Source organism: Chionomys nivalis, chromosome 26 (assembly GCF_950005125.1).
Source record: "Chionomys nivalis chromosome 26, mChiNiv1.1, whole genome shotgun sequence".
NCBI classification, from domain to species: Eukaryota; Metazoa; Chordata; class Mammalia; order Rodentia; family Cricetidae; genus Chionomys; species Chionomys nivalis.
The window spans coordinates 35,515,537-35,541,429 of record NC_080111.1 but is presented as its reverse complement, the minus strand read 5'-3'; the positions used below and the strand labels follow the sequence as shown (position 1 = coordinate 35,541,429).

The 25,893-nt window shown below is 38.4% G+C and overlaps 2 protein-coding genes and 3 pseudogenes across 2 annotated transcripts; 2 read left to right on the top strand and 3 right to left on the bottom strand.

The window, feature by feature from the left end:
* Window positions 1–2,675: 2,675 nt before the first annotated feature.
* LOC130867123 (uncharacterized protein C9orf85 homolog) lies at window positions 2,676–3,135 on the top strand (annotated as a pseudogene).
* Window positions 3,136–4,282: 1,147 nt separating this feature from the next.
* LOC130867014 (DNA methyltransferase 1-associated protein 1-like) lies at window positions 4,283–5,747 on the bottom strand. Its single transcript, XM_057758730.1, has one exon. It carries the CDS (start codon window positions 4,740–4,742, stop codon window positions 4,314–4,316), a length of 429 nt encoding a protein of 142 aa, XP_057614713.1. The 5' UTR covers window positions 4,743–5,747; the 3' UTR covers window positions 4,283–4,313.
* Window positions 5,373–5,720, bottom strand: LOC130867015 (DNA methyltransferase 1-associated protein 1-like). Its single transcript, XM_057758731.1, has one exon. The coding sequence runs from the start codon at window positions 5,718–5,720 to the stop codon at window positions 5,373–5,375; it is 348 nt and encodes a 115-aa protein (XP_057614714.1).
* Window positions 5,748–15,859: 10,112 nt separating the features above from the next.
* LOC130866856 (zinc finger protein 239-like) lies at window positions 15,860–19,512 on the bottom strand (annotated as a pseudogene).
* A 429-nt stretch (window positions 19,513–19,941) lies between these two features.
* On the top strand, window positions 19,942–23,073 carry LOC130866855 (polyadenylate-binding protein 2-like; annotated as a pseudogene).
* The last annotated feature ends 2,820 nt before the right edge of the window (window positions 23,074–25,893 follow it).

Genomic DNA, 25,893 nt, shown 5'->3' with positions numbered 1-25,893 from the left:
ATGCCTCCTTGAAAGGCTTGATAGAGGTTGTTTTTTGATATGGGGATGTGCCTGGTGTGTGGTTTTAAATCAACAGTGGATTCTTTGTAATTGTTTGTAGCCAAATATCTGGACAATCCAGTTGAACAATGTGTACCTTAGCATCCTAAACTCTAACAGCCCTGATTAAAATACATTTATCTTTTGGGTGATTTAGAGGCAGTCCTCCCTCAGCTAAATTCTACTTTGTGAGACTGAACTATTTCCAAGGCATTGGCGAATCCTTTGTATCAGCAATTCTCCTCTTCTATGTTGCAGCTTAGAAGTGCAGTGCTACCCAACAGGTGAGATGCCTTGACACCATCCACATAGTTAAACATAAATGGAGATTGTATGCAAAGGTTAAATATGCAAAGTGCTCAACATAGAGAAGATGCTGAAGATACTAGGCTTCCCTGACTTTGGCATATTGAAGTTGACAAGAAAGATGTTTGTACACACAGCACCCTGCTCTCAATTCTCTAACTGGATTGAGCCCAAAGCGCAAAGTTATTCAGAGGTCTGTCCCTAGGTCTAGGAATTAACGGGACCACGTGGGAGTTCACAATGCAGGATATCTGGTGGCAGGTTCCCACACCGATCCTGCCAGGACAAAACATACTGTCTCTGGCACCTCACCGTCTGCTTCTCCCCATATGGAGACAGCATTCCCCCACTCACCATGTTGTGGTTTCTCAGCTCGCCAAAGCTCTCAGTTTATCAACTCCCTGCAGCAGCAACTTCACTGGAACACAGGAAACCACCGGTGCCAGCTCCTCTGCAAAATTGATACTGAATACAGAAACCCGGAAATGCCCTGCATAACATCTGACTGGCAGGTCACCTGGAGGGCCTGATTGGCTATTGAGACCTGAGACAAGAACACCTCCCACAGGACTGAAGTGTACTTAAAGAGACAGCACATAGATATCGGGCCATTCCATCCACCTGAGTCAAAGATCATTTCTTTATTGGCTGAGATATGCATTTCAATAGCACTTGCCCCTGACTATAAAAGCCGACATCATCATAATCTTGGACGCCATAGGAGCTTTCCCTTTTACCTCCAGAGTACGACGTAGCCAGTTAGCTTGTACAGTGAGTTCACTGTGCTGTGCTAGGTGGGTACAGTGAACTCCTGTCCCACAGGGGAAAGAATGCCCAGAATATTAACAGATAAAGAGAGTTTTAAGGTCACAAAAGGAGATGTTTGTTCTGTGGTTTCATGTTGAGGTTAGATGAATTGAAGGTACTTTGTACATGGTTTTCACAAGGATTCACACAAAAGAAAAGAGAAAAGCAGGAGCCAGATCTCAAACAAAATGATAGGTGTTTCCCCCATCAGAAGCCTGGATGATGGCTCCATTGCTTTATGGGTTTTATTACTGAAATTCAAAGCAAACTCCAGGGAAATGAATAATAATAAAAAGAATACTGTTCATGGAAATGTGAATATGTAGAGAATAATGGAACTAGAAGGAATGTCTTCATGAGCATTATTGTTAGCCAGCACATCTTCCTCCATGGTCAGGTGGATAAAATATACAACTGTGGTATTCAAGATTCTCTACATGAACAGGAAACATAGAATGAATCTCAACATGTACTTAAAAAGTGGGCATATTTCTTGTGAGAATGTCTCACAAGCTGTGTTTCAGGTTGTCTAAAAATAGCTACTTATAAATGACAATTGAAGAATCCAGTAGATTGCTTCTCAGCCTTTTCCCAAAGATCAAGTGAAGAATCCAGTAGTTGTTCAGCCCATGAGGTTTGATGTCTCAGCTGGTTTTAAGTATTCACCAAAATTTCAAAGAAGTAGTCTCTAGTAGTAGTAAAGGAATGAGCTTGGTAGCCAGAGCAAGATGACAGAAAAAAGATACTTTTCTACTTCAATATACTTTCTATGTAATTGTTGCTATCAGAAGGTGAGAATGTTAAAGTTAGATCATAGTCTTGTTTGATTCAGATTTTCTTGTTTTGGTGATTTCAAGACAGGATTTTTCTGTGTAGGTGTGGAACTCGTTCGGTAGGCCAGACTGGTCTCAAACTCAAAAAATCCCAGTGCCTTTTGTTGTGACCAGATTATGACCCCCAGAGAGAGACCACCAGAGAGGTCCAGACTGTAATAAGCAAGGTTTAATCAGCATAATGCAAGCATGTTTGGAACTCATCTCCATCCCCTTACAGCAAGGTAGAGAGGAGTTGTATCTCCTCTGTGGGGTAAGCTTTTAAAGGCATAACTACAATGAGAATCTTTGATGCTGCTTTGTCATGGGTACAAGGAGTTTTGCTCCCTTCCATTCTGTTATGTCTGCTTTCTCCTTGTTTTTAGAGCAAGGCCACTGTTCTTGAGTTAGGCCATCTTTAACAGCCTGTACCAGGTGTATGGCTAGGCTGACCTAAGTGACCTTCTGCTTGAACTCTTGCAGGTGGGAGAGGGGAAGGTCACTATCTTCCTGAGAAAACATTCTGCTAGGAAATTTCTTCTCACCCTTTGATAATAAGGGATGAGGGTACCACACCTTTTGCTCCTGAGTCATGGTGTTAAAAGTGTGCATGGTCACCAAGCAGCTAAAGGTGGGTCCAATTATCTCAAACTATCCGATTAATGGAAGATTTTCCCATTTCAAAACCTTTAAGTAGCTTGTGATTTGGTGATGAGTTCCCAGAAAGGCAACATGGCTCGCTCTAGGCCATAGAAGCACCAGAATATGTTCACCTTAAAAATGACAAGTTTGATAAGTGTGTTCAGACCAAGAAAATTAATGCAAAACTTCATGATGGAGTATGTCAGTGCTGCAAAGAAGTTCTCAAGTGACATGTAAAATACAGCAAATACAAACCTCTGTCAAAGCCTAAGAAGTGTGTTACATGTTTAGAGAAGACAGTAAAGGACTCTTATCACATAATATGTAGACCATGTGCCTGTGAGCTTGAAGTTTGAGCAAAATGTGGAAAGAAAGAAGACATTGTTATTCTGTTCAATAAAGAACCAGAAAATTCAGCAAATACTGAAAATCAAGGTTCTAACTGTAGACGAAGCTGCAGAGGGGAGGAAGACAGTGACGAGGATTAGACGCTGACACTGACTCAGATGGGGAAGATGGGGACTCTTAGGTGACCTGACAGCACCGAGGCGACTGCAGAGTGTTGGCAGACAGAGAGACATCCAATGTGGGAGTCGAAAAGGCTGTCCAAAACAGGTAGAGCTGATGCATGAGCAGTATAAATTATTTATAACATTTGAATAACAGAAACTTTCAGGTTCTCACAATAAAACTTGAGCTGCATATACATAATATGTATGGAAAGTTCCTGTGGCCTGTTGTACAATCTATGGAAATTGTTTAGAAAAGCATATTATCTAATGTCAAACTATCCAGTGTTGAGAATTTCTGGTTGTACAGAACTATCTCTTGGAAAATTAAGATGATTAACTCATAGTGAGTACATTTTTGTAACCTGACCTCACGTGTGTAATTTCCTTAGCAAAAGCCCCCTCATATCTTACAAAGCAAAACCATTTATTTTTATAAAGAAACACACATAAAATCAGGTGTAGTGATTTTCCTTCAAAATATTTTTATATATGCCATTCCATTGTTTTTTCCTTTTCCAGTTTGGAAATACATACTCAGAAAAAATGTGTGGAGTATATAATTAATAACTGGAAAGGAAACTAGCCTTCATGCTCAATGGAGAGACTCGCAGTGTCAGACGCTCCAGTGATGCTCTTCCATGTAAGCTATTACATTGCTCTGAATTCTCACTTTGCTGCCAGTGGTTCTACTTGTGGACAGTGTAGGTTAGCTTTGTGTGATTGCTGAATGTGTGTGTATGCTTAAAATCCAAAAGCTATAGAAAGGTGGTGAGGAAATACAATGAACTTTTCCACATTCTGTTCATTGATACTTAATTTTAATGTTTTATTATGTTTTCTTTGTGTCTTAATCTCCACATATGTATATATGACATGTATGTATGTTTATATATGTGCATATATATTTTCTGAACCATTAAAATAAATGTGAAACTCTGGCTTTAAAACAAAAACAAAAAAACAAAACCTTTAAGTAAAATCTCTTTCAGGTATAATTAATTCATTGTGTATTAGTTATTTCCAGAGGTAGTCAGTTTGGCTACCAAAAATAGCCATTATAACAGCCAAGACAAAAGAAATGAGAAAAAATTATTGCTTGCAGGAGGCACAAAGTGCACTGGAGTTCTTTTCTTTTCTTTTTTTTTTTCAGTGTAACAGCTCTGTTTACACCATACCCCCAACCCTAGCGGCCCCTTCATGGTTTCTTGGCTTTCTTCACAGAAGATGAGCTGGAGGCAGATTCCCGTCGTTTCCGCGAGTTGGGTGTGAGGGGTGCACCCACTACATCAATGATGGTGTCCTTGGTGGGGTCAAGGCCAAGTCCAGATTCAGACACTGCTGGCTCAGCAGAGGCTGGGGTTGGTCCCACTGCTGGTGTGGCAGGGCCTCCCAGCACTCCTGCCCGAGCCAGGGCTTCATGCCGGTGTTGCAGCATCTGTAGCTCATATTCACAGTTGGCACAGGCCTGCTTGAGCTCGTAGAGTAACACCAGGTCACTCCGCAACTCATTGAACATATGCACCAGCTCCTCTGTGGGGGTGGGGCTCAGCTCCACTCCAAGCTCCAGCAGCATCTGTTCCAGCGCCTTGATCTTCTTCTGACCCACAGAGCTGGGCAGCTTCATGCGCTGGCTCCGCAGTGTGACACCTGCCGACTTAAAATCTGGAAACTTGATGCCTGCAGTCTCAGGAACAGCCGGCTTCTCAGCCTCCTTCTTCTGGGGTAGCTTTTTCTTGGGGGCCTTGCGTTCTGTGCGCCGCTGCTCTGCGGTGGTGTCTGCTGCTGTAATCAGCTTCTGCAGGTCTTGGCTGCGTTTTTCCCGCTCTTTTTTCCGGGCCTCGATCTTACGAAGCTCCTGTAGCAGGTACTCTTCCTCTGCCACCTGTTCTGGGGTCCGGTTATAAAGCCGCTCCAACTGTTCCTTCCGCCGTCTCTCATGCCCAGCATCAAATACTGGTATTTTGAGATCTGTGCCCGGCACAGCCCTGACGTTAGCAAGTTTGGCACAAATATGGTAGTACCTCTCTTTCAAATCTTCTACAGAACGTTTCTTGAACTGCTGGTGGTCATACCGGTCATGGATAACTACAAAGCACAGATCAAATCGGCGGCTGAGATCGAAGAGGTGGTCAGTCTCTGCCTTAGTCCATGCGTCATCGTGAAGGTAGAGCTGGTACTCCTGCTCTGAGTACACGGGCACCTGCACCGTCTTATTGAACCTGGCAAAAGGGTAGTCTTTGCCCTCCTCTGCTGCTCATCGCCAGTGGAAAAACATAGCGCCATCCTTTCGAGCTGGGTTAGTAAATGGCATCCACTTCCACGGCCGAACCTTCTTGGATCCCAATTTAGCCTTCACTGTGCGATACCCCTGACCAGTGTCACTGGGCAGTAGTGGGGATGCATCCTTCTTGTCAGAGTAAAGCAAAGCATAGACCTCCCGATGCATGCCCTCGGGCCTCTTGAAAGTCAGCGTCTCCGAGGATTTCTTGGACTTTTTCTTGTTCCGGTTGATGATATCCTTCTTGCTGATGGTCCCAGAAGCTGCATCTCCTTCTGGACCACCGAGTTCTAGAATGTCCCGTACATCCGCGCCCGTAGCCATCACGCCTGGGAAGTCCAGCAGCAACCCACTTCTCAGTTTATCTCGCTCGGCGAACCCACGGACAGAAACTTCCGGCTCTGGAGTTATTTTCAAAATAGTGTTTTTCCTCAACAAAGGAAGAATGAGGATTTTACTTAGGAAGTCTGAACATGCTCAAGTAATGTTCTCCCTTTTCTTAAGCATGATGAATTAACAAATCCACTAGTGAACATGATTACAATGTAAAAACAGATATTTAGGGACATTCTTACCACGAAGTCTTGTAGGAACATATTTAAATTATACAAATGATGGAAAGAAATGTCTCTGGAATGTTCATATTTTACCATAAGGTCTTACTTGAAAATCGAGTAGATGACACTGTGAAAAGCTGATTGTCAATCTTGATGATTGATCTAAAAGATAACTGTACCAACACCATATATGTCACAGACACAAAAGATAGAGAACACAAAACCAGAAAACTTCAAGGAAAAGTCACCTAACAGCCCTCTATACAGTGTTCCTGGATGAACGGTTATGATGATCTCTGTTACTCTCAGAGCAAAGCTGCTTTTGCTCTGAGCAGGGTGGCAAGACAGAAGGCCACAGCTGCTTCCAAGATAGGTAAGAAGGAGTCCATTTTAACTAGACCTGGCTTGCTGTCTGTCTTAGGGTCAGGACATCACTGTAGAGAATTTCAATCTTTCTTTTTTCTAACCTTAAAAAATCTTTAGTTATATAGTATTATGCTTGCATGCGTCTATGCACAGTACCTACAGAGGGCAGAAGAAGGGATGAGATACCTGGGACTTGAATCAGAACAAATGGTGAGCTAGCATGCAGGGACGACGAATGGAAACAGGGTCCTCTGTGAAAACAGCCAGTGCTCTAATTGCTGGGCCATCTATCTAGCCCCTCTTTTTAATTCATAATTAATCTTTAAAAATTGTTAATCAAAGACAATACATCATTTTTTATCTCTTTATTCCATCTCTGCCACAAATCCCTTCCAACTTCATCCTTGTTAAGTTTGGGTAAATAAGTATGCTGAAATACATAAATGTGTCATGCCCAAATCTGCAAAGTCTCCAGAAAGCCAACAAGGAGATCAAGTCCTATATATAAAAGCAAAGAGCCTTTATTTTATGCACGTTTACAAGCTCAGTCTCTCTGCATGTCCAGCGTATTGGAATAACTGGAGAGCCCTGAGCTGAGTTAGAGTTGGGGTTTTATAGTAGTAAAGGTGGGGGTGAGGGGTTTCAAAGTTTCAGGATCCCTGATTGGCTGACATTTGCCTAGGGGTGTCCTGGTGAGTGTGTGCTGGCAAATGATCCTATCTACAGCTTTTGGAATGTTAAGCATTTCCTTTGGATGGTCTATTTTTGGTGGTGCTTGGTAATCTCAGTTTATATTGATATGGATTTTTGTAAATTGATACAAATTTACAGTTGTTTTGTTAGAAAATTATATATATATATATGTTTCTAATCTCGATCAAAGTATTGTACCTATATACCTTATTTAACAATTTAATGCAAATTTGTACACCTTGAAAGCTATTATTATCAACTAATTAGAATATCATGAAATATACATTAGTAGTCATCAATTATAATCCATCTTGTAGTTATATTAGGTATATTTTCAAGGTCAAGCTGAGATATATTTTAGATAGTCTATGACAATTGGGCATGACTTACCATGGGTATGGTTTTCTCTGTAAATGTGACCAAAAAAAGGGAGTAGAAGTTTATGTTCTCTCTTTGTTAGTCAAAGCTGGTGCAATCCTGGCTGTTGGTCATCATAGCTCTTGGGAGAATTACATGACATGAGCATCGAGAACAGTGGCCTCTACCTAGTTCTCTATTTCTGATTTTATTTTTCATTTGAACTGTGAATAAATTGTTAAATACAATTTTGTGGGTTCTCACTTCAATAGGAAGCATGGAGGTGTGCACGCAGACTTGGTACTAAAGAAAGAGCTGAGAGCGCTACATCCAAATCACTAGGCAGCAGGTAGTAAAAAATACGTATATGTCCCTTGACCAAAGATTGAACAAGGAAAGTGGGCTACATTTACACAATTGAGTACTACACAGTAAAATAATGACATCTTGAAATTTGCATGCAAATGGATAGATATAGAGAATGTTATATTGATTGAGGTAACCCAGAGCCAGAAAGAAATATTGTATGTACTCACTCATAAGTAACATTTAGACATAAAGAGAAGAAAAACCAGCCTAAAATTCACAAATCCAGAGAACCTAGACAACATGAGGACACTAAAAGAAGCATACATGAATCTAATCTACATGGGAAGTAGAAAAAGACAAAGTCATGACATCTCTTAATTCTCACACACAGTGGTGTTTGTTTATACAGCTTGTTGCTATGTAATAGAAAAGAACTTTTTCAATCCTGTGCTATTGACATGATATTTTAATGAATTCCAATGTCATCATGACATTTCCAAGCAATAATTATTCAGTTTCTACATTTCCTTATGCTAGAGGACCTGACAGACCCATGTGGGATCTGATGTGTGTTATGTATATAAGACAAAGCCTATTCCTGATTATATCTTGAACATGAAGAAACAATGGAGTCAATTCTGCATCATCTGGTATAAATTCTGTGGTTTCAATATGCAAAATGACTCTTTCTGCATATTGCAAATCAATAACTATGTTGAAATTCTTTAAAATCCCTTAGTATAGAAAATAGAACACTAAGACAAATAACTATTAATGGGGCTAAAGATAATCTAACATAAAGTATAATTGTGCTCTAAACCTACATCATCTAAACCTCTCCAGAATCACAAAAGTTCTAATCAATTGATTGTTCTTGCAGAAGGCCCAGTGTAGGTGTGGCGTTCTTCAGGGAACAACTGTTCACAGTTGTTTAGTCCTGTGCCATTAGGCAGAAATTCACAATGACTGGAAAGGTTATGAGAAGTTTCTTTATGACATGGGGACTAGAAAGTAGACAGAAGGAATACACAAACGGCCAAGGAAATATATAACTTGCACGGCACATCTCCTGTGACCTACTTACTCCAGCTATACTCTAAAGATCACACTAATCCCAAATGGTGCCACCATCTGGGAAACAAGTCAATAAGCATATGAACTATGGGATCATTTCATTTTCAAACTCTAACCATGGCAATGAACTCCTAAACACTAAAGCTAGACGTCACAATTGATAGCCATTCTGTGTCATCTGTTTATCTAACATCTATCCATCTGTTCACAGTGTTTTCATAACCTGCTTTCTAGGAGATGGCAGTGGGGCATGGAGGGATGTTAAAGTCCTTAGTGCAAGAATTAGATACCTGATTTTGGGTTCTTATAACCCACATAAAATGTCAGGTTCTGGATGCCTATGCCTGTAATTCCAGGTAAAGGGAAGAAGCAGACAAGAAGATTCCTGGGATTTATTGATTAGCTAGAGTAGGAGAATTTGAGCATTCTACTTTGAGATACTGTCTCTAAAAAATTAGAAAGACATATTGATAGGTACATAGATAGGCAGGTAGATAAAGCCCTTGGGGTCCAATCTCAAGGCTACAAGGAACTGTCTGACAAACTAAACCAAAACAAAACATGATGACAGAATATCTGTAGTTGAGAGGGCCTGAGAAGACAGGTGAGCTTTTCTTGTGAGAAGAAGGAACTCAGTTTGAGCCCAAGAATCCATGCTGAAGAGAAAATGGAAAAAGGTATGGTCACAAGGACTTTCACACCAGTAATGGGAAAGGGACAAGGAGACAAATGAGTACCTGGGGCTTGTTTGTCATCTAGCCTAGTCTACTTGGAAAGTTCCAAAGCAATCAGAGACCCTATCTGAAAAGAAATAGAAAATAAAAGTTTGGTGAAATCAAAGGCCTGAAACCAGAGATTCACTTCTGTCTTCCAAATATATACACACACATATATACAATCACATACTTATATTTCCACAAGCATATACACACAGAATGCCCAAACACACACACACTCACACACAGATATACAATAGCACATACAAATTCATACAATAGTACATACAATTCATTGCTAGCTCAGATTGTGTCTTTCTATGGTTATTTATACTGGTTTATATTTGTAACAGACACATTCTCAGCTATTGAGTAGGTTTGATGTAAAAAAATGATATCAGCTTCGTGACAGGTTTTGCATATTTTGCAAAGCAAATTCCATGTACAAGGAACATCTGTGTTGGAGTGATTATTCTGTTGTATACTCTGAAGATTTGTCACTCAATTTGCTTTAATAAAACAATGACTAGCCAGCAGATAGGCATGAGACAGAGGGAGCATGCCTAGATTGCGTCATGTTAATAAATGTTCTACTATGTGGAGAATATGTGTTAACTTAAAAATGTCAGAGGTAGTTAGTAATAAGCCTGATATATTGGTCAAACATTTTCAATTATTAAAAGCCTCAATGTAGTTACTTTGAACTGGTATATAGGAAAGAAATGACTGTTTAGAAATGGCATTCCTATGTGTGGCCAAAATTTTCACATAAAATCTGAAATACCTTGGAAAAGGAATCTAAACACAAAACTACATAGTCAAATGCAGCTTCTCGGTAACTGCCTTTTCTTTGGTGGGCTATGCTAGAGATCAGTGATCAGAGGCTTGCCTCCTTTTACAGATGGCTTTCTGAATCAGCGTTTGCAGAAAATAGGCAATTCTTGTAAGAGACATCAAGTTTACTCATATGGTGTCGTCTTTCTATTGCTGACCTGAGATCCTAGGTTATGAACCTGCTGGCCACACTCCTGTATTTCTGCAAATAAAAAAAAAAATCAACGAATGTGTGGAGCCCTGACTTGATTCTCCAGGACAGACATGCTCAGGTGTTAAGGTCATGTGTTTGTGGCTAAAGCCCACTTTTGTTCTTTTACTCGACATGACTGCATCTTGAAGAGTTTCTAGACAGCATTATTGGTAATTACGTTCAACACCTTCACAGAAATGTCCTTTCTTAGTCACTACACTGATCTCCTTTGCTACTGTGCACTATATCATACAGAAGTTTAATATAAAGTTCTGTTATTAGAGATGTGATTGCTGATTTTTACTGAGGAATGTCATTTTCCCCATTTTTAATTGTGTCCAATTCCTTGATAGTTCAGAATTCTGAGTTATTTAAATGCATGATGATTATGGTCTACAAACAAAAGTCAGGATAAGAGAAAATTTTAAACTGTGAGTACAAAAGTGATGTGTTTACTGTCATTAGTAAGAGGTGCCACTAATAAATGATAACAACATGATTGCTCTTTCTGGCCAACCAAGAATGATCCACAACCTTGTAGAATGAACTCAAGCAAGGGTACACCTGATAAGTGAGTTTTTATGTTTCAATTATGGCCAATTGCTTTGGTTAAATAGCCAAATATCTTTTAAAGACTTACATTTTCAGCTTGTTTCCTGATTTTTTTTTGTACTTTTCCCTCATTTGAGGAAGATTTGGGCTCAGGAATTCTTTAAGAAACAAGACTAAGTTAGTTTCCAATACTATTGGTCCTTTGTTTTTTCTGGGCAAAGAATGAGTTAAGATAAACTTAGATCAGCCTTTTATACCTTAGTGCTATTAATGACAGGTTCATTGGGCTGAAAATAAGGCTCAGCACTTAGAATATTGGTGACTCAACCAAAGAATCTTTGATACCCAGCACCCACAAGATAGCTCACAACTGTCTGTACCTCCAGTCAGAGGAGTGTAGACACTGTCTTCTGGTCATCACTAGTACCTGAGATACACTTGCTACACTCACTCATCAAACTCCTACATCTAAATTGAATTTCATTCTTTTTTAAGGTAACAGACACATGAAGAAAGCCTAGTTAAAATATAGAATCAAATACAGATCTGTCTTTCCAGTATTTGCACATTATGCACCCTAAGAGGCCAGAAGGATGCACCCAATCTTCAGAACCTCCAATTACAGGGAGTTCTGTCCAATCAGATATGGTGCTATTAATCATCCTTGGATACCCAAGAGGAGTAGTACTCAGGAGACAACTATCCAGGTCCCACATGTGTCATAATTCTTAAGGTAGAGGAGTCACACTGTTCCTTCTGGCTTTAATCACTTGAAGGATAAAGTCCACTATAGATGATTGTCAAAGATTCAATGGATGTAATGTGAATGGAATTTGTATATTGCTTCTTATTTTCATTGTTAAAAGAGCCCTCTCTGTGAAGGAACATTTAAAGGTTGGTTGAAATCCATTTGACTCTAGCTAGATTTTATTAGGAAAATTTCCTTAACTTGGGATAGGCTGTCTTTTGTCATCTTTTTGAGATAGGATATGTCCATATAGCCATTGATGCCAGGTATGCATTATGTGAAACAAGCTGGCCTCAAACTCACTGAGATTAGATCCACCCACACTCCATGTTCTGTAATTAGAGTCATGGACCTCTAAGTTGAGCTAAAGGCTTTTAAAGGACTTATTGAGTCAAAAAAACATAATGAAAGACTTAAAAGGGAACTTCATTGTTTGATAAATAACAATGTTTCTTCAAATTGTATAATTTAAATGGCCAAATCATTTCATATGTTCACAATAATGAGTTTTTTTGCTGCACTGTCAATTCCATCCATTTAAAAATGTTTGAAGTGTGTTTTTTGTGAATACACCTGTGACATGCTATGTATGTAGCACAGATAGGAAAATGAAAAGGGGTCTATGATCAACTTCAACTTTGTGAGTTTTAGTCCTTAAACCTAGGGAGTCATTTGACTGCAAATGCACTCAAAGACACTTGCTTTGGTTTAAAATTCATTTGTGAATGAGATGATGTAGGAGTGTGTAGAAGTACCTGATGAAGTCAACAAATATGAAAAAAATTGTAAGAGTATTAGGGTAAACAAGATATAGAAGCCAGGTTATCAGACTTAGAGGCAATGAACTTTAATAAATGATGCAATTTTCTGGCATGTAATTTTGGTTCTGAGAAAGTATAAATACATGTCTTGTTCTCAGAATGAAGAAATTAAAAAATTTGTGCTGGTAAGAATATTTTCACATGCATAGCAGATTGACTATTCAAATTGTCCCATGTTCCTCTATTCTTGTATGAAATTACATTTACAATTTGAAAAGAAAACAAGACTTTAATGTTGTAATATTTCTTCTAACTGAATTTGAGCACCAATGAGATGCTTCAATGGCAAAGGATTCTTATGGGCAAGACTAGAATCCCAATCTCGATTACATCTTGAATTTTTCAGGAAAATGGATGGAGCTAGAAAACATCATTTTGAGTGAGGTAACCCAGACACAGAAGACAATTATCACATGTACTCAGTCATTAAGTGGGTTTTAATCATAAAGCAAAGAAAACCAGCCTACAAATCACAGTACCACAGAACTTAAACAGCATGAGGACACTAAGGAGACATACAAAGTTCTAATATACATGGGAATTAGAAAAAGACAATATCTCCTGAGTAAGTTGGGAGGATGGGACCTTGTGGGAAGGCTGAAAGGAAGGGAAGGGGCAGGAGGGGAGCAGTGAAAAATGTAGAGCTCAATAAATATCAAAAGATTTAAAAGAAAAGAATATTAAGTTATAGTGTGAGATTGCTGATTATCTACTTTATTACACCTATAAAAGATAAATGAAAATAGTTCTTTGAATACATATAAGGTATTTAATGTTTCTTATTATTTATTTTATCAGTCATTTTAACGTGAATATTGTCAAATTCTGTTGCAAAACCACACAAATTTGGAGTTCATAATCGACACTTGGACTTATATACAGGGGCAGACATATGAGCATCATGAGTTCAAAATTATCCCTGAATTTTTACTGACATCCAAGCTAGGATTAATAACAAACAAAAGCTGAAGGGAATTTGTGAAAAGATAAAAATCAAAACCAGAAACAACCCAAAACATTTACTTGAAAAGTATGTTTCCACATGGCCTGACACTTCAATAACCAATGGGACACAAGTATGATGGGTTTAACATTCTATACATTATAGCAGAAAAATACCCATCACTTGGTAAAGGCAAAATAAAAGATGAACAAAATCCATAGAAGTAATATAAAGACTACAAAATAGAATTCACTAAATGGATTTGCCACACATATAGCTCACTTTAGTACGTACCTCAAATATTTCAATCTAGAAACCACAATGCAATGATCTCCAATAGTCTTGATTAAACATGGTATGTAATTTACTTCCTTCAAGGTTATGACAAAAAATTTTACTTAAAGCTAAAGAAAACTGAGATGTCTAAAGAAATTAACCTATTGTTGTCATGAATTGAAATTTCTTTTTTCTAAGAGTGTGTTCTTATTTTCAGACTTCAAAAAGATATAAATAGACTTAAAATATTTGAGGCACTAGAGTCATGCCTAGGTGAGAACTAATGTCAGATGTTTGACAGAGTCCTGTAATTTCTTCTGCAATAATATCCAAGGTATTATCTTTATGTGGATGCAGAATGCACATTCAAATACACACAGAGACACACACATACATCACATAAATACAATTAAAACAACTTTTAAGACAGTTTTTCACTCACAAACACTTTTCTCCTGTAAACATTCATTTATTCCTATAAAAGAGGAGCTGAGAGGCATTTTACAGCATCATTACACAATGAATTGATTCATGCAAAGAAAAGACTTGAAGTAAAAGAAATTAATTCTTCTAAGAAAGTTTTCCAGGCCGGGCAGTCGTGGTGCACACCTTTAATCCCAGCACTTGGGAGGCAAAGGCAGAGGCAGGTGGATGAATCTCTGTGAGTTAGAGACCAGCCTGGTCTACAAGAGCTAGTTCCAGGACAGGCTCCAAAGCTACAGAGAAACCTGTCTCAAAAAACAGAAGAAAAAAAAGACAAGGAAGTTTCCCAGTAGAAATATCTGGTGCTGATTTCCTCCACTCCCAAGGGAATATTTCATAGTATATGTCCAATACTTCTGTCATCTTCTGAACTAAGTAGGTTCCCAAACAGAAGCATCAATTGTATCTTGGCTCAATTCCAGGTGTTTTTGAAACATTCCAGTAAAAGAGGTATTCTCATAAAGCTTGAATCACATTAATTTGAGAAGGAAAAAAACATGAGTATGAATACCTCTGCCAAGTGTGGAAAGGGGGAGCTGCATACTGAATGAGCATATGGCTCAAATAGCACTTCTTAGTAAAAGACAGCAAAGGAGATTTTGATGGTGGGAATTTGCTGTATTTCAATCCCTGATCCTGACAAAGCTCAGAGATGGGCTTGATTTTATGCCAAGGGATTGGTTGCTTTTGTGCTCAGTTGGACAAGGATAGAGTTTGTGTTATGGATCTGGTTTGAAGGCCAAATTGTGTTTATTTACTGACCCCTTTTAATGTTTAATTGTTTTCAGAGAGATTTTGTTCCTTTAACTACTTCTAGATTCAGAGACAACGTGCTTTCTTTTGGCTCTGGTTTCAGGATCAATGTATGTGTCTTTGAATACCCTTTCTCCAATCAATAATGCTTCATAAAATGTTTGTCCATTATTTTGCTACTTCAAACTAAAATAAAAAGAGGTATCATGATGTTTGAACAAATTGCTGACACTATAAAATTCTTTTCTACACAATAACTGCTTTTGGTTAAAAAATAATTTACACTAAGCCCTTGGTTTTTTCCTTAGGTCCAAAGATTATGGTAATATGCACAAACTTAATCAGATTGATTACACACAAAACATCTTACTCCTATATGAAGCACAAAACATTCCGACACTGATTTCATTACAGTATGATTTTTCTCATGTTTTTAAAGAACACACACATTAAACTCAGAGTTTCGCTATAGGATGTCTTATTTTACATATTTGGAGGTGATGGGGAAAAAATTCACAGCAGTTTCAATTCACATGTATCTCTCCAGTATGTATTCGTTTATGCTTTTGAAGACGACTGTATTGAGAAAAGGCCTTACCACACTGATTACATTCATAGGGTTTCTCTCCAGTATGTGTTCTTTTATGAACTCGAAGATGACTGTACTGGGAAAAGGTCTTACCACATTGATTACATTCATAAGGTTTCTCTCCAGTATGAGTTCTTTTATGATTTTGAAGAGCACAGTTGTGAGCAGAGGCCTTACCACACTGATTACATTCATAGGGTTTCTCTCCAGTATGTGTTCTTTTATGAACTCGAAGATGACTGTACTGGGAAAAGGTCTTACCACATTGATTACATTCATAAGGTTTCTCTCCAGTATGTGTTCTTTTATGATTTTGAAGAGCACAATTGTGAGCAAAGGCCTTACCACACTGATTACATGTATAAGGTTTCTCTCCATTATGTGCTCTTTTATGTATTTGAAGACTACTGCATTCAGCAAAGGCTTAACCACACTGATTACATTCATAGGGTTTCTCTCCAGTATGTGTTCTTTTACGCTTTTGAAGATTACCGTGTTGGGCAAAGGCCTTACCACACTGATTACATTCATAAGGTTTCTCTCCAGTATGTGTTCTTTTATGCAATTGAAGTTCACAGTGACGTGCAAAGGCCTTACCACACTGATTACATTCATATGGTTTCTCTCCAGTATGTGTTCTTTTATGCGTTTGAAGATTACCGTGTTGAGCAAAGGCCTTACGACAGTGATTACATTCATAGGGTTTCTCTCCAGGATGAGTTCTTTTATGCACTTGAAGATGACTGCAACATGCAAACACCTTACTACACTGATTACATTCGTAGTGTTTCTCTCCCATATGTGTTCTTTTATTTTTGTGAAGATGACTGTGATAAGCAAAGGCCTTACCAAGCAGATTAAATTCGTATGATTTTTCTTCATTATGTGTTCTTTTATGACTTTGATGAGTTTCATAAAGAACAAAGTCTTTATCATCTAGACTATATTTATAGGGTTTCTCTCCAGTGTGTGTTCTTTCATCCATTTCAAGATGACTGTGATAAGCAAAGGCTTTATCACATTGCGTAATTTTACACCATTTTTCTCCAGTATGTGTTTTTTCATTTCTTAGAAGGTAAGTGTCATAAGACAAGGCTTTAGCACAGTGAGAATATACTGAAAACTTCTCTCCAGTTTTATTTCTTTCAATCCTGCAAGGATAATTGACACATGTAAAAGATTTACCACATTCAATACACTGTTGAACCTCATATTTGTATGAATTAATTTCATAATTTTTTTCCAATTGTAAAAATGAATCAAATATTAAGGTCTTTTTTTTTTTTTTGGTTTTTCGAGACAGGGTTTCTCTGTAGCTTTGGTGCCTGTCCTGGAACTAGCTCTTGTAGACCAGGCTGGCCTCGAACTCACAGAGATCCGCCTGCCTCTGCCTCCCGAGTGCTGGGATTAAAGGCGTGCGCCACCACCGCCCGGCAATATTAAGGTCTTATAACTTCATTTAAAATCATGTTTTCTTCTTTCATTAGGGGTCATTTTGCATCTGGAAATATATTTCTGATGACAAATTCCTTTGCGTCATGGTTTACCATTTCATCTATATCTATACCTATATTTTTTCTTTCTTTTTTTTTTTGGTTTTTTGAGACAGGGTTTCTCTGTGGTTTTGGAGCCTGTCCTAGAACTAGCTCTTGTAGACCAGGCTGCTCTCGAACTCATAGAGATCCGCCTGCCTCTGCCTCCCGAGTGCTGGGATTAAAGGCGTGCGCCACCACTGCCCGGCTACCTATATTTTTTCTATTTTTGATATTTTTCACATTTTTGAAAAGAACTATATACACTGAGTGCTTTACCAACTTTACTGCATTCATAAACTTTACTATATTGTGAATCATTATACATTGGCTAAGTGAACTAAGACACCAAGTAGTATTTTCACAGAACTAGAACTCATGGGGATTTTTTGTCATGTGAGTTTGTTTATGTATTAACAATGATGGTATAAAACCAATTACTTGTATACTTGGATTAAATTGAACAAGTATACTCTCCATGTGAACTACAATTTATCTTCTAACTGTTCTTAATAAGACATATGCTACATCTTTCCTTATCCATATTCTCATATGCTTGTGTCAAGAGTAACATATGATATACATAGTAAAGGAAGAATAGTAAATAAAAGATTTCCACATTGAATCCTCATGACTTGACTTGCTGTTCCTCATAGACTTGTGGTATAGATATTAAGGTTTTTCCACAACTGCCCCTGGACCCTTGACTCTAACTGCCACTTTCACTAAACTTAGCAAGTCACAAAAAGTATATGAGTAATCCAAGTCTTACCATAGGCTATTGATTTAGGAGAAAGTTGGCAGCTATACTCATCACTGAAATGTGTATACACTTTTTGTCATGAGTAGCAAGAAAGAAATGGACTGACAGATCTACTACATAGCTCTCATGTTGCTATGATTCAAATGGTGATATCTGTTTAGTCATTGCTTCCTTGACTTTTTCTTAAATGAATGCCTTGCAAATGCAATTCACATATGAGAAATTGAGAAATATGGATTTGTGAGAATTTAATAACCATCAATGCATTTAAAGCTGTGCTTGTTTACACTGCTGCTTTTGAATAATTGTTCCAGGACATATTACAAACTTGTCAGAGGCACATTGTTATAAACCTGCACAAGAAAATTACCTTGTAGGTCTTCTAGAACATTGACTATGTTCTTCAGTGTCACAGACCTCCAAAATGTACCCTGAAATACAGTACCAGAATATGTATATTATATTATTTAATATTGTACAACAATTAGATCATTATCTTAAGTGCACCTAAGAACTATGATTGTGTTATTCAAATTATAGAACATTATATATAAGCCAAGGAAAAGTTGTCTCCATATTTTGAAACATGATGGAAATTCATTTTTACCTATAGTAGTGAGGTTCCTGAAGGTCTCCAGCATCACATCTTCATAGAGATTCTACTGGGAAGGATCTAGCAAATCCCACTCTTCCTGAGTGAAGTTGATATACACATCATCATAGGTCACTGCCTTCAAAAATATACCATACATGTGTACAATGTAAGCATGACAGTGACATCATTGGAAATGCATACTTCTTTGAAAGTATAGTTGTATGATTCTGTTGTTCCCCACTCTTATTCCGTGATATAGTCAGTTACTTTAGAAGTAAATTGAAAAGGAGAGTCAATTCTATACACTTTGAATGTGATTTCCCCTTATAAGAACAATATCTATTAACAGGGTGAGACAAGAAAAAAGATCAACAGTAAATTGTATGCATGAGAAAACTATGAAAAATTACTCATTACAGAAAGTAAAAAAAGATAGACAAATGGGTGTATTGGTGTATTGTGCCTTTAACCACAATGCTCAGAAAACAGAGGTGGGTATATTTGTCTCTGAAGTTGAATGCCAGTCAAGTCAATGCAATCAGGTCCAGGAGAGGTGCCAGTACAGACTCTGTCTCCATTGCAAACCTCAATAAAACAAACAATGGGATATAAAAACTAACAGGCTTTTATTGAAATTTCTACAAAGAGTTGTTTTCACTCCAGTTCTGTAGTCATCTTCTAGACCTTGAAGTACCCTAATATAAACTGCAATACCAATAACATTTTGAGGAAAAAGAACTTCCTGTATAAAGCAGTTACAAGTGGACAGATGAAAACAGTAGAAATATAAATGTTGGTTGTAAATAATCAACACAGACCTGGAGAGAGGGCAGATTAATTCAGCACTCTTGCTGATCTTGAATGGAGATAGACAAATTTGCCTGTACTTACATGGGGATTACAACTATCCATTTTTCCAGGGTCAGGATTTCCGACCAGGTATCCATATGGTACATATCCATGCAGGCATATAAAACAGTCATATTGATTTAAAAAATCAAAGTAAGCATAACAAGCAAGAAGATGTTCATACAACCGTATTTAATGACTCAAAATACTCAGGCAGTATTAATGCTATTAATCCATGGGATGGCATCCTGGGAATCATAGAGATAACCTCTGTAAAATTTTAAAATTCAAGATAAGCATAAAGCTCAGCACAGTAGCATATACTTGACATAAAAAAATACCTGCATTACAGGGCCATCATCCAATAACATAGAAACAAATAGAGCCAGGAATGATGCCTCCCTTTAGTTTCAGGAATTTAGAGCCACACAATTACTCAGATAAGCAAACAAAACAATTAAAACAGCAGGTTACCAAAATCTTGAGCACTGAATAACAACTGTTTCTGCTCTATCTTATGTGATTTAGAGATTGAGCCTATAATGATGGTAAAAGCATTTCAGTATAACTAGAAAGTTGGCTGATTAATGTCAAGCACAACAGAGTATATAAATGACAGGGAATTACTTAAGGGTGTTGAAACTCATAGCATACAATGAGGAATTTCATCTAGAAAGGCTTCTCCTACTAAAGATCCACAGAAAATTGAAATAAAACCAATAAGGTGAGAAAGTTCTTCAAACACATGATGTTTTCTGGGAGGTTTTTCATTCAGTCAAGAACATTCTGAACCCAGTCACTATTGGTCCATGGTCAACAACGGAAAAAAATCATTTCATCACTTCAAAGATTCACATTTAATGATCCTTAAAGAAGGACTCTTAGAAGAAATGCAATACTAGCTCAGCATTGAGAAATAGATGTTTATTTATTAGGGATTACCTCACAAATCAGAATTCTATGCTTGAACTGAGATCAGAAACAAAATCATGCAGCCAGAAAAGAGGCTGGACTCATGCTCTATACTGGCATATTAGTATAAGAGGCCAGACTGATGCTCTATACTGGCATATAGAGTATAAGAGGCCATGCCCCAGAGGTCAGGAAACCACTGGCTATAAGATTTCCTACAACACCTCCCTCTTTTGTTTAAATACGAGTTCTAAGCCCAATACACAATTATATACAATAAGAACAATATATTAATTAATTATCCTATCCTAGCTAGTTTATGTCTTGTATAATAACTTGGCCAAGTCATGAGAGGAAAGTAACTTCAACCATCTACTCTTCCACACCATCGAAGATCTGAGAAGGGAAATAATATTACTTGAGTAAGCAGGAAGTGCAATCAAGCAACTTTCAAAATGTGCAACAAATTGCAGAGACAACTGGTTCCATGGGCAATCATTTAAAGTTACATTTGCAATGTTGAAGCAACCAACTTTGGCAAAGACCTAGAATAACTGACCAACCACTTAAGGAGGTAGGAAGTTTTTAAAAACCATCTTATCCTGTCTTGGTAAGATTTAACAGTCCTGCTTATCCATTTTTACATATCATGTATCTTGTCAGTGGTTGAGACATTAACATTTTTTTGCCCAGAGGCCAGTTTTGCCAAGAAGAAAACAAGCTCCAAGTGAAGTGACTGGTGTTCAACATTCTCTTGGGAATAGAATGATGCTACTAGGAGCAATTGTGTCTCACTTAAACATAACCCGAAGTTATTTAAATGCTATAGTCTACAGCTCTTTGAGGTGGTTGAAGATTACCTATCTATGCAGAATATAATCTCTATGTATCTAAAGAACCTGATTATTCTAACTATAACAAACATAAATGACTATTTAGCTATAATTCTTAATACCTATAAACTTAAAAACTAAGACTCATATTAGAATATTATACAATAAAGAACTGTGAACACAATGAGGACAATGGGCTCAAAATGTAAACAATGTATAAGTATCTTGATCAGAGGTAGAAATGTATGTTGCTTTGCAAACCTTCAACATTAGTTATATAGATATACACAGACAAATACATTCAATGACATGTACAATAGAGACAAAAATAGATATAAAGAAAAGTAAATTTTTTTCTAAATTCTTTTTTCTTTCTGTCCCATGCACCTGACATGAGACAGAAACTCTGAATTTTTCTTTTAACATGTTTGGATTTATAGAAGGACAGAGCCATTGTCCAACTCCAAAGCCACCTCTGTATATTCATAAACATTTATCCACCTACAAAAGGCACCCAGGAAATGATAAGATAAAAGTGAAGATTTTTGAATCTCCTCTTAAAAGAATCAAGAGGCATATATATGTATGATGAGATAAAAGGGTAGATCATTAAAATTAATTTTAAAAACTACTTATTTAAATATTTTACATCGATAGATATGTATGCTTCCTTTTGATAGTAATTTGACATTATTTTTGTTAAAACATACTGTCTATGATGTTATATTCTTACTCAAGATATTTTACCTAAAACAGCTTACTTAAATATGTAATGAAAATGTCTAGTCCTTGAAAGTTATTATTATCAACTAATTAAGATACAAAGTACTTCATATTAGTAGTTTGTTACTTATTACTGTTGAAAGTATAATCATGTTGGGTATGTTTTAACATTATATAGAATTTTATTAAGCCTGCTGTTCTTCTTTCAGGAACCTTGATGGTGGTGAATAAGATCTGTGTTAGCCAACAGAAAAAGCAGTTATCTCAAAGTGACCCTTAAACTGTTGTTTCTGACCTCTAATTACTGATCTGTCTCCAAAAGACAGAAGTCTCATGATATAGATGTTCTCTTAGCAAACAGAAGAGATTGCTTGTGATGGCTCTCCAGGCCCTTGTGCTTTCTTCTGGTTTAGATAAATGTTGCTCCACTGATGCCCAATCCCAAACAACCTAGAAAAATGATTTAAGGAAGAGGGGGAAGCAGGTGGTTGGGGAATCCCTGCCTGAGAAGTGGGCCTGGGGCCTTTGGGGAGACTGGGAGCGAGGACCTCCCCACCCTGCTACTTCTGGGACCAACTGGGGAGTCTCCAGAAGCCAGAAGCAGCAGGAAGAGCTGAGACTAGTTGAGGTAGACCTTGGGGACAGCATCATTGAGGGCCCAGAGGTAGAAGTGATCAGAGCTTCAGGGAGTCAGGGAGATAGAGGAAGAGGATGAGGAGCTACAAAATGAGGTAGAGAATCAGATGAATAAGAGTACAATCCCAGGCATTGCTGGCTCAATCAATGATCAAGTCTCTTGAGGAGAAGATGGATTCTGATGCCAGTTCCATCTATGTTGGCAATGTGGACTATGGTGCAACAGCAGAAGAGCTGGAAGCTCATTTTCATGGCTGTGGTTCAGTTGATTGTGTTACTACAGTCTCTGACAAATTCAGTGGCCTTGCCAAAGGGTTTGTATATATAGAACTCTTACACAAAGAGTCAGTGAGGAGTTCCCTGGCTTTAGGTGAGTCCCTATTTAGAGTGAGACAAATCTAGATCATTTGCATCACCACAACAGACAGAGGGTTCCCATGTATCCAATACCATGCCCAGACTAACAATTACAACATCTCCCTATCTTGATTCTACAATGGTTTAACAGCAGGCCCTGGGATGGTCTACAGGGACCAGGCTAGAGTGACATCATGGTATTCCCCTTACTAAAAAAAGTATTAGAATGAGAGAGGGGAGAAAAGAGGAAAAAGAGAAAAAAGAATTAAAAAAGAAAGAAAAACAAAATATGACCTAGATGGGAAAAAATATTTTTTAAAAAAGATATATTGCGGGGCTGAGAGATGGCTCAGAGGTTAAGAGCACTGACTGTTCTTCCAGAGGTGCTGAGTTCAATTCCCAGCAACCACATGGTGGCTCACACCATCTATAATGAGATATGGTGCCCTCTTATGGCCTGCAGGTATAAATACATAAATAAATAAATAAATAAATAAATAAATAAATAAATAATAAATCTTTAGAAAAAGATATACTGTGGAAGGGGGAGAATCCCATATCTAACTGTAGGGACCTAATCTGGGCAGTAGGAGAGGCCCATGGAATGGGGCAGGTGTGACATATTTCCTCTGGAGATTCAACATGGACACTTCTCAAATGTGGAACCTGTTTCCTGTTTCCCTGCTCCACTTCACTCTTTGGGCCTGCTCAAGGGTATGTGGGTACAGGTGGTAGAAGGGCCTTTTTTACAGTGGTATGGTTTTCTGTCTCTTTAAGAGACAAGCCACACCCACTCCCTCCTCCATCCACCGAGGCAGACTGATCTTCAGCTTCCAGCCTGAGCTTGATCTCTTTTCCATCTTCCTCTCGGAGAGGCAGCTTCTCTTCTGCCTCTCTCCCCACTTTTCTGCTTCCCCCCTTCTCTGTCTCTTTCTCCTCCTCCTCTCTCTCTCTCTGTCCCCCTTCCCCCTTCATAACCCCCTAAATAAATATTCATCCACACTCTGCAAGTCGTGTCTATCCATGTCTCTGTCTCCTGCCCACCCGCCACATGTCTCCCTGCATGGGACCAGCCACTGCTTGGGGACCAGCCGCTGTCTGTGTGTAGGACTGGCTGATCCCAGAGCCTACTGCACACTGCCATTTGGGACCTACAGCATTTCTGCTGCCTACTGCCACCGGGGATCTTGCAGCATTTTTTTTTATTTTTCGAGACAGGGTTTCTCTGTAGTTTTTGGTGCCTGTCCTGGAACTAGCTCTTGTAGACCAGGCTGGCCTCTAACTTACAGAGATCCACCTGCCTCTGCCTCCCGAGTGCTGGGATTAAAGGCGTGCGCCACCACCGCCCAGCTGATCTTGCAGCATTTTAAAAATATATAAAACACAGAGTTCAGGAAGGGCACCAATCTTTTCAGCTTGTTTCCGTCCCTCATCTTCTCTCTGCCTTTTGTAGTCCCTGCCTGCTTCTGATTTCCCAGGTCTAGGAACACCCTACTCTTCTTTCCTCAGGGCTCCAGCCTCTCCAGTTTGTCTGGTGAACTATTTTGTTTGCTTTTTTTTGTTTATTTTTTCGGTCTTGAGTGTCTTTCTTTGCAGGTTTTTGTAGCAAAAAGAACTCACTCCCAGTGGATTCAGTGTGAATTCCACTTACCCTTTGAGAAATACAGTACTTTGTTTTGGGAAGTTTTGCAGTGGATTTTTTGCTTGTTTGTTTATCAGGTGTTATTGTTTTGTTTTATTTTTTCTTTACATATTCCCGTTTATTTGCAAGGAATGGGAAGAAGTGGGCATAAGGATGTGGGAGCTGGATTTTGTTTATTTCTTTAAACTCATTTACTAGAGATTTTTTTTAAAATATAATGTATCATGAAAAATGTTGTTTAAGGAAAACAGAGAAAAATGGTTTAAAATTTATTTTCTGCTACATGGATTATGGCCTATGGATTATGCTCTATCTACCTGTCCAACACAATGCACATCTGAGAAATCTCTGCAGCTCAGAAACTCCTTTTCCCCCTGGAACTAAGCTTACTTCACTGGATCACACCATTGCATCTAGTGGCAGCATCACATAAAAAGCATTCTAATCATGCATTGCTAGAAGATTAATATCATCATTTCCTACCAGTTCCTAAACTATTTGTAATCTTTATAACACAAATCTGAAATTGGAATGCAATATTGAGAACTTCTGGAAGCTAGACCTTCAGTATTCTAATCTCTCTTCCCACTTCAAACCAAGAGCAGTGCCCATGTATGTGCTCTGGACAATCACCATCATATCCTGAATTTCCAGAGTCTCCCCTGCCCCAATAAATTCATATACATGGAGGCTCAGAAAACAAGGGCCACTGCCAACATGAACACATGGATCAACATAACTACAGTCCGGCTCATGATCAGTCCAAGTCACAGCAGAAATGACAGTTCAATAGACCTGAACACCCAACACTCACCACGGTATAGCTTGTGATCTTCCTTCCTATTCCTATAGCAGAGGCAGAATAGAATCATGGAAAGAACCCACAAACTGTCTGCTACTAGTACTCCCCATTGCTAACCCTTCCCAGAATTTGTTACTGGTTAGGCCCACCTAACTGGGCCTCACAGTATTAGTAGCTCTTCTATAGGAGGATCAGAGATCAAATGACTCAGACAGCACAATCCTTCCAGTTCTGCCCTCTCAGCCCAGCAGAGAGGGGCCTAGATTAGAAAGTTTGTATTTAGTATAAATTATTCCACTCCCCTATAGCACATCCTGTACCTCATCCAAAGGAGAGGGTCCTTTGTGTGTACATTCCATTGTACACTCACTTTCCAGTGCAGCCATCCCATTGCCTCAGAGAAGGAAAATCCTGAAGATGAGCATAGGTCATATTCATAAAGGAATCACTGTTCCTGTGTAACTGTGGTTACTTTGTAACTGTTGTTAAACAAAAACAGACCATGGGGCTGGAGAGATGGCTCAGTGGTTAAGAGCATTGCCTGCTCTTCCAAAAGGTCCTGAGTTCAATTCCCAGCAACCACATGGTG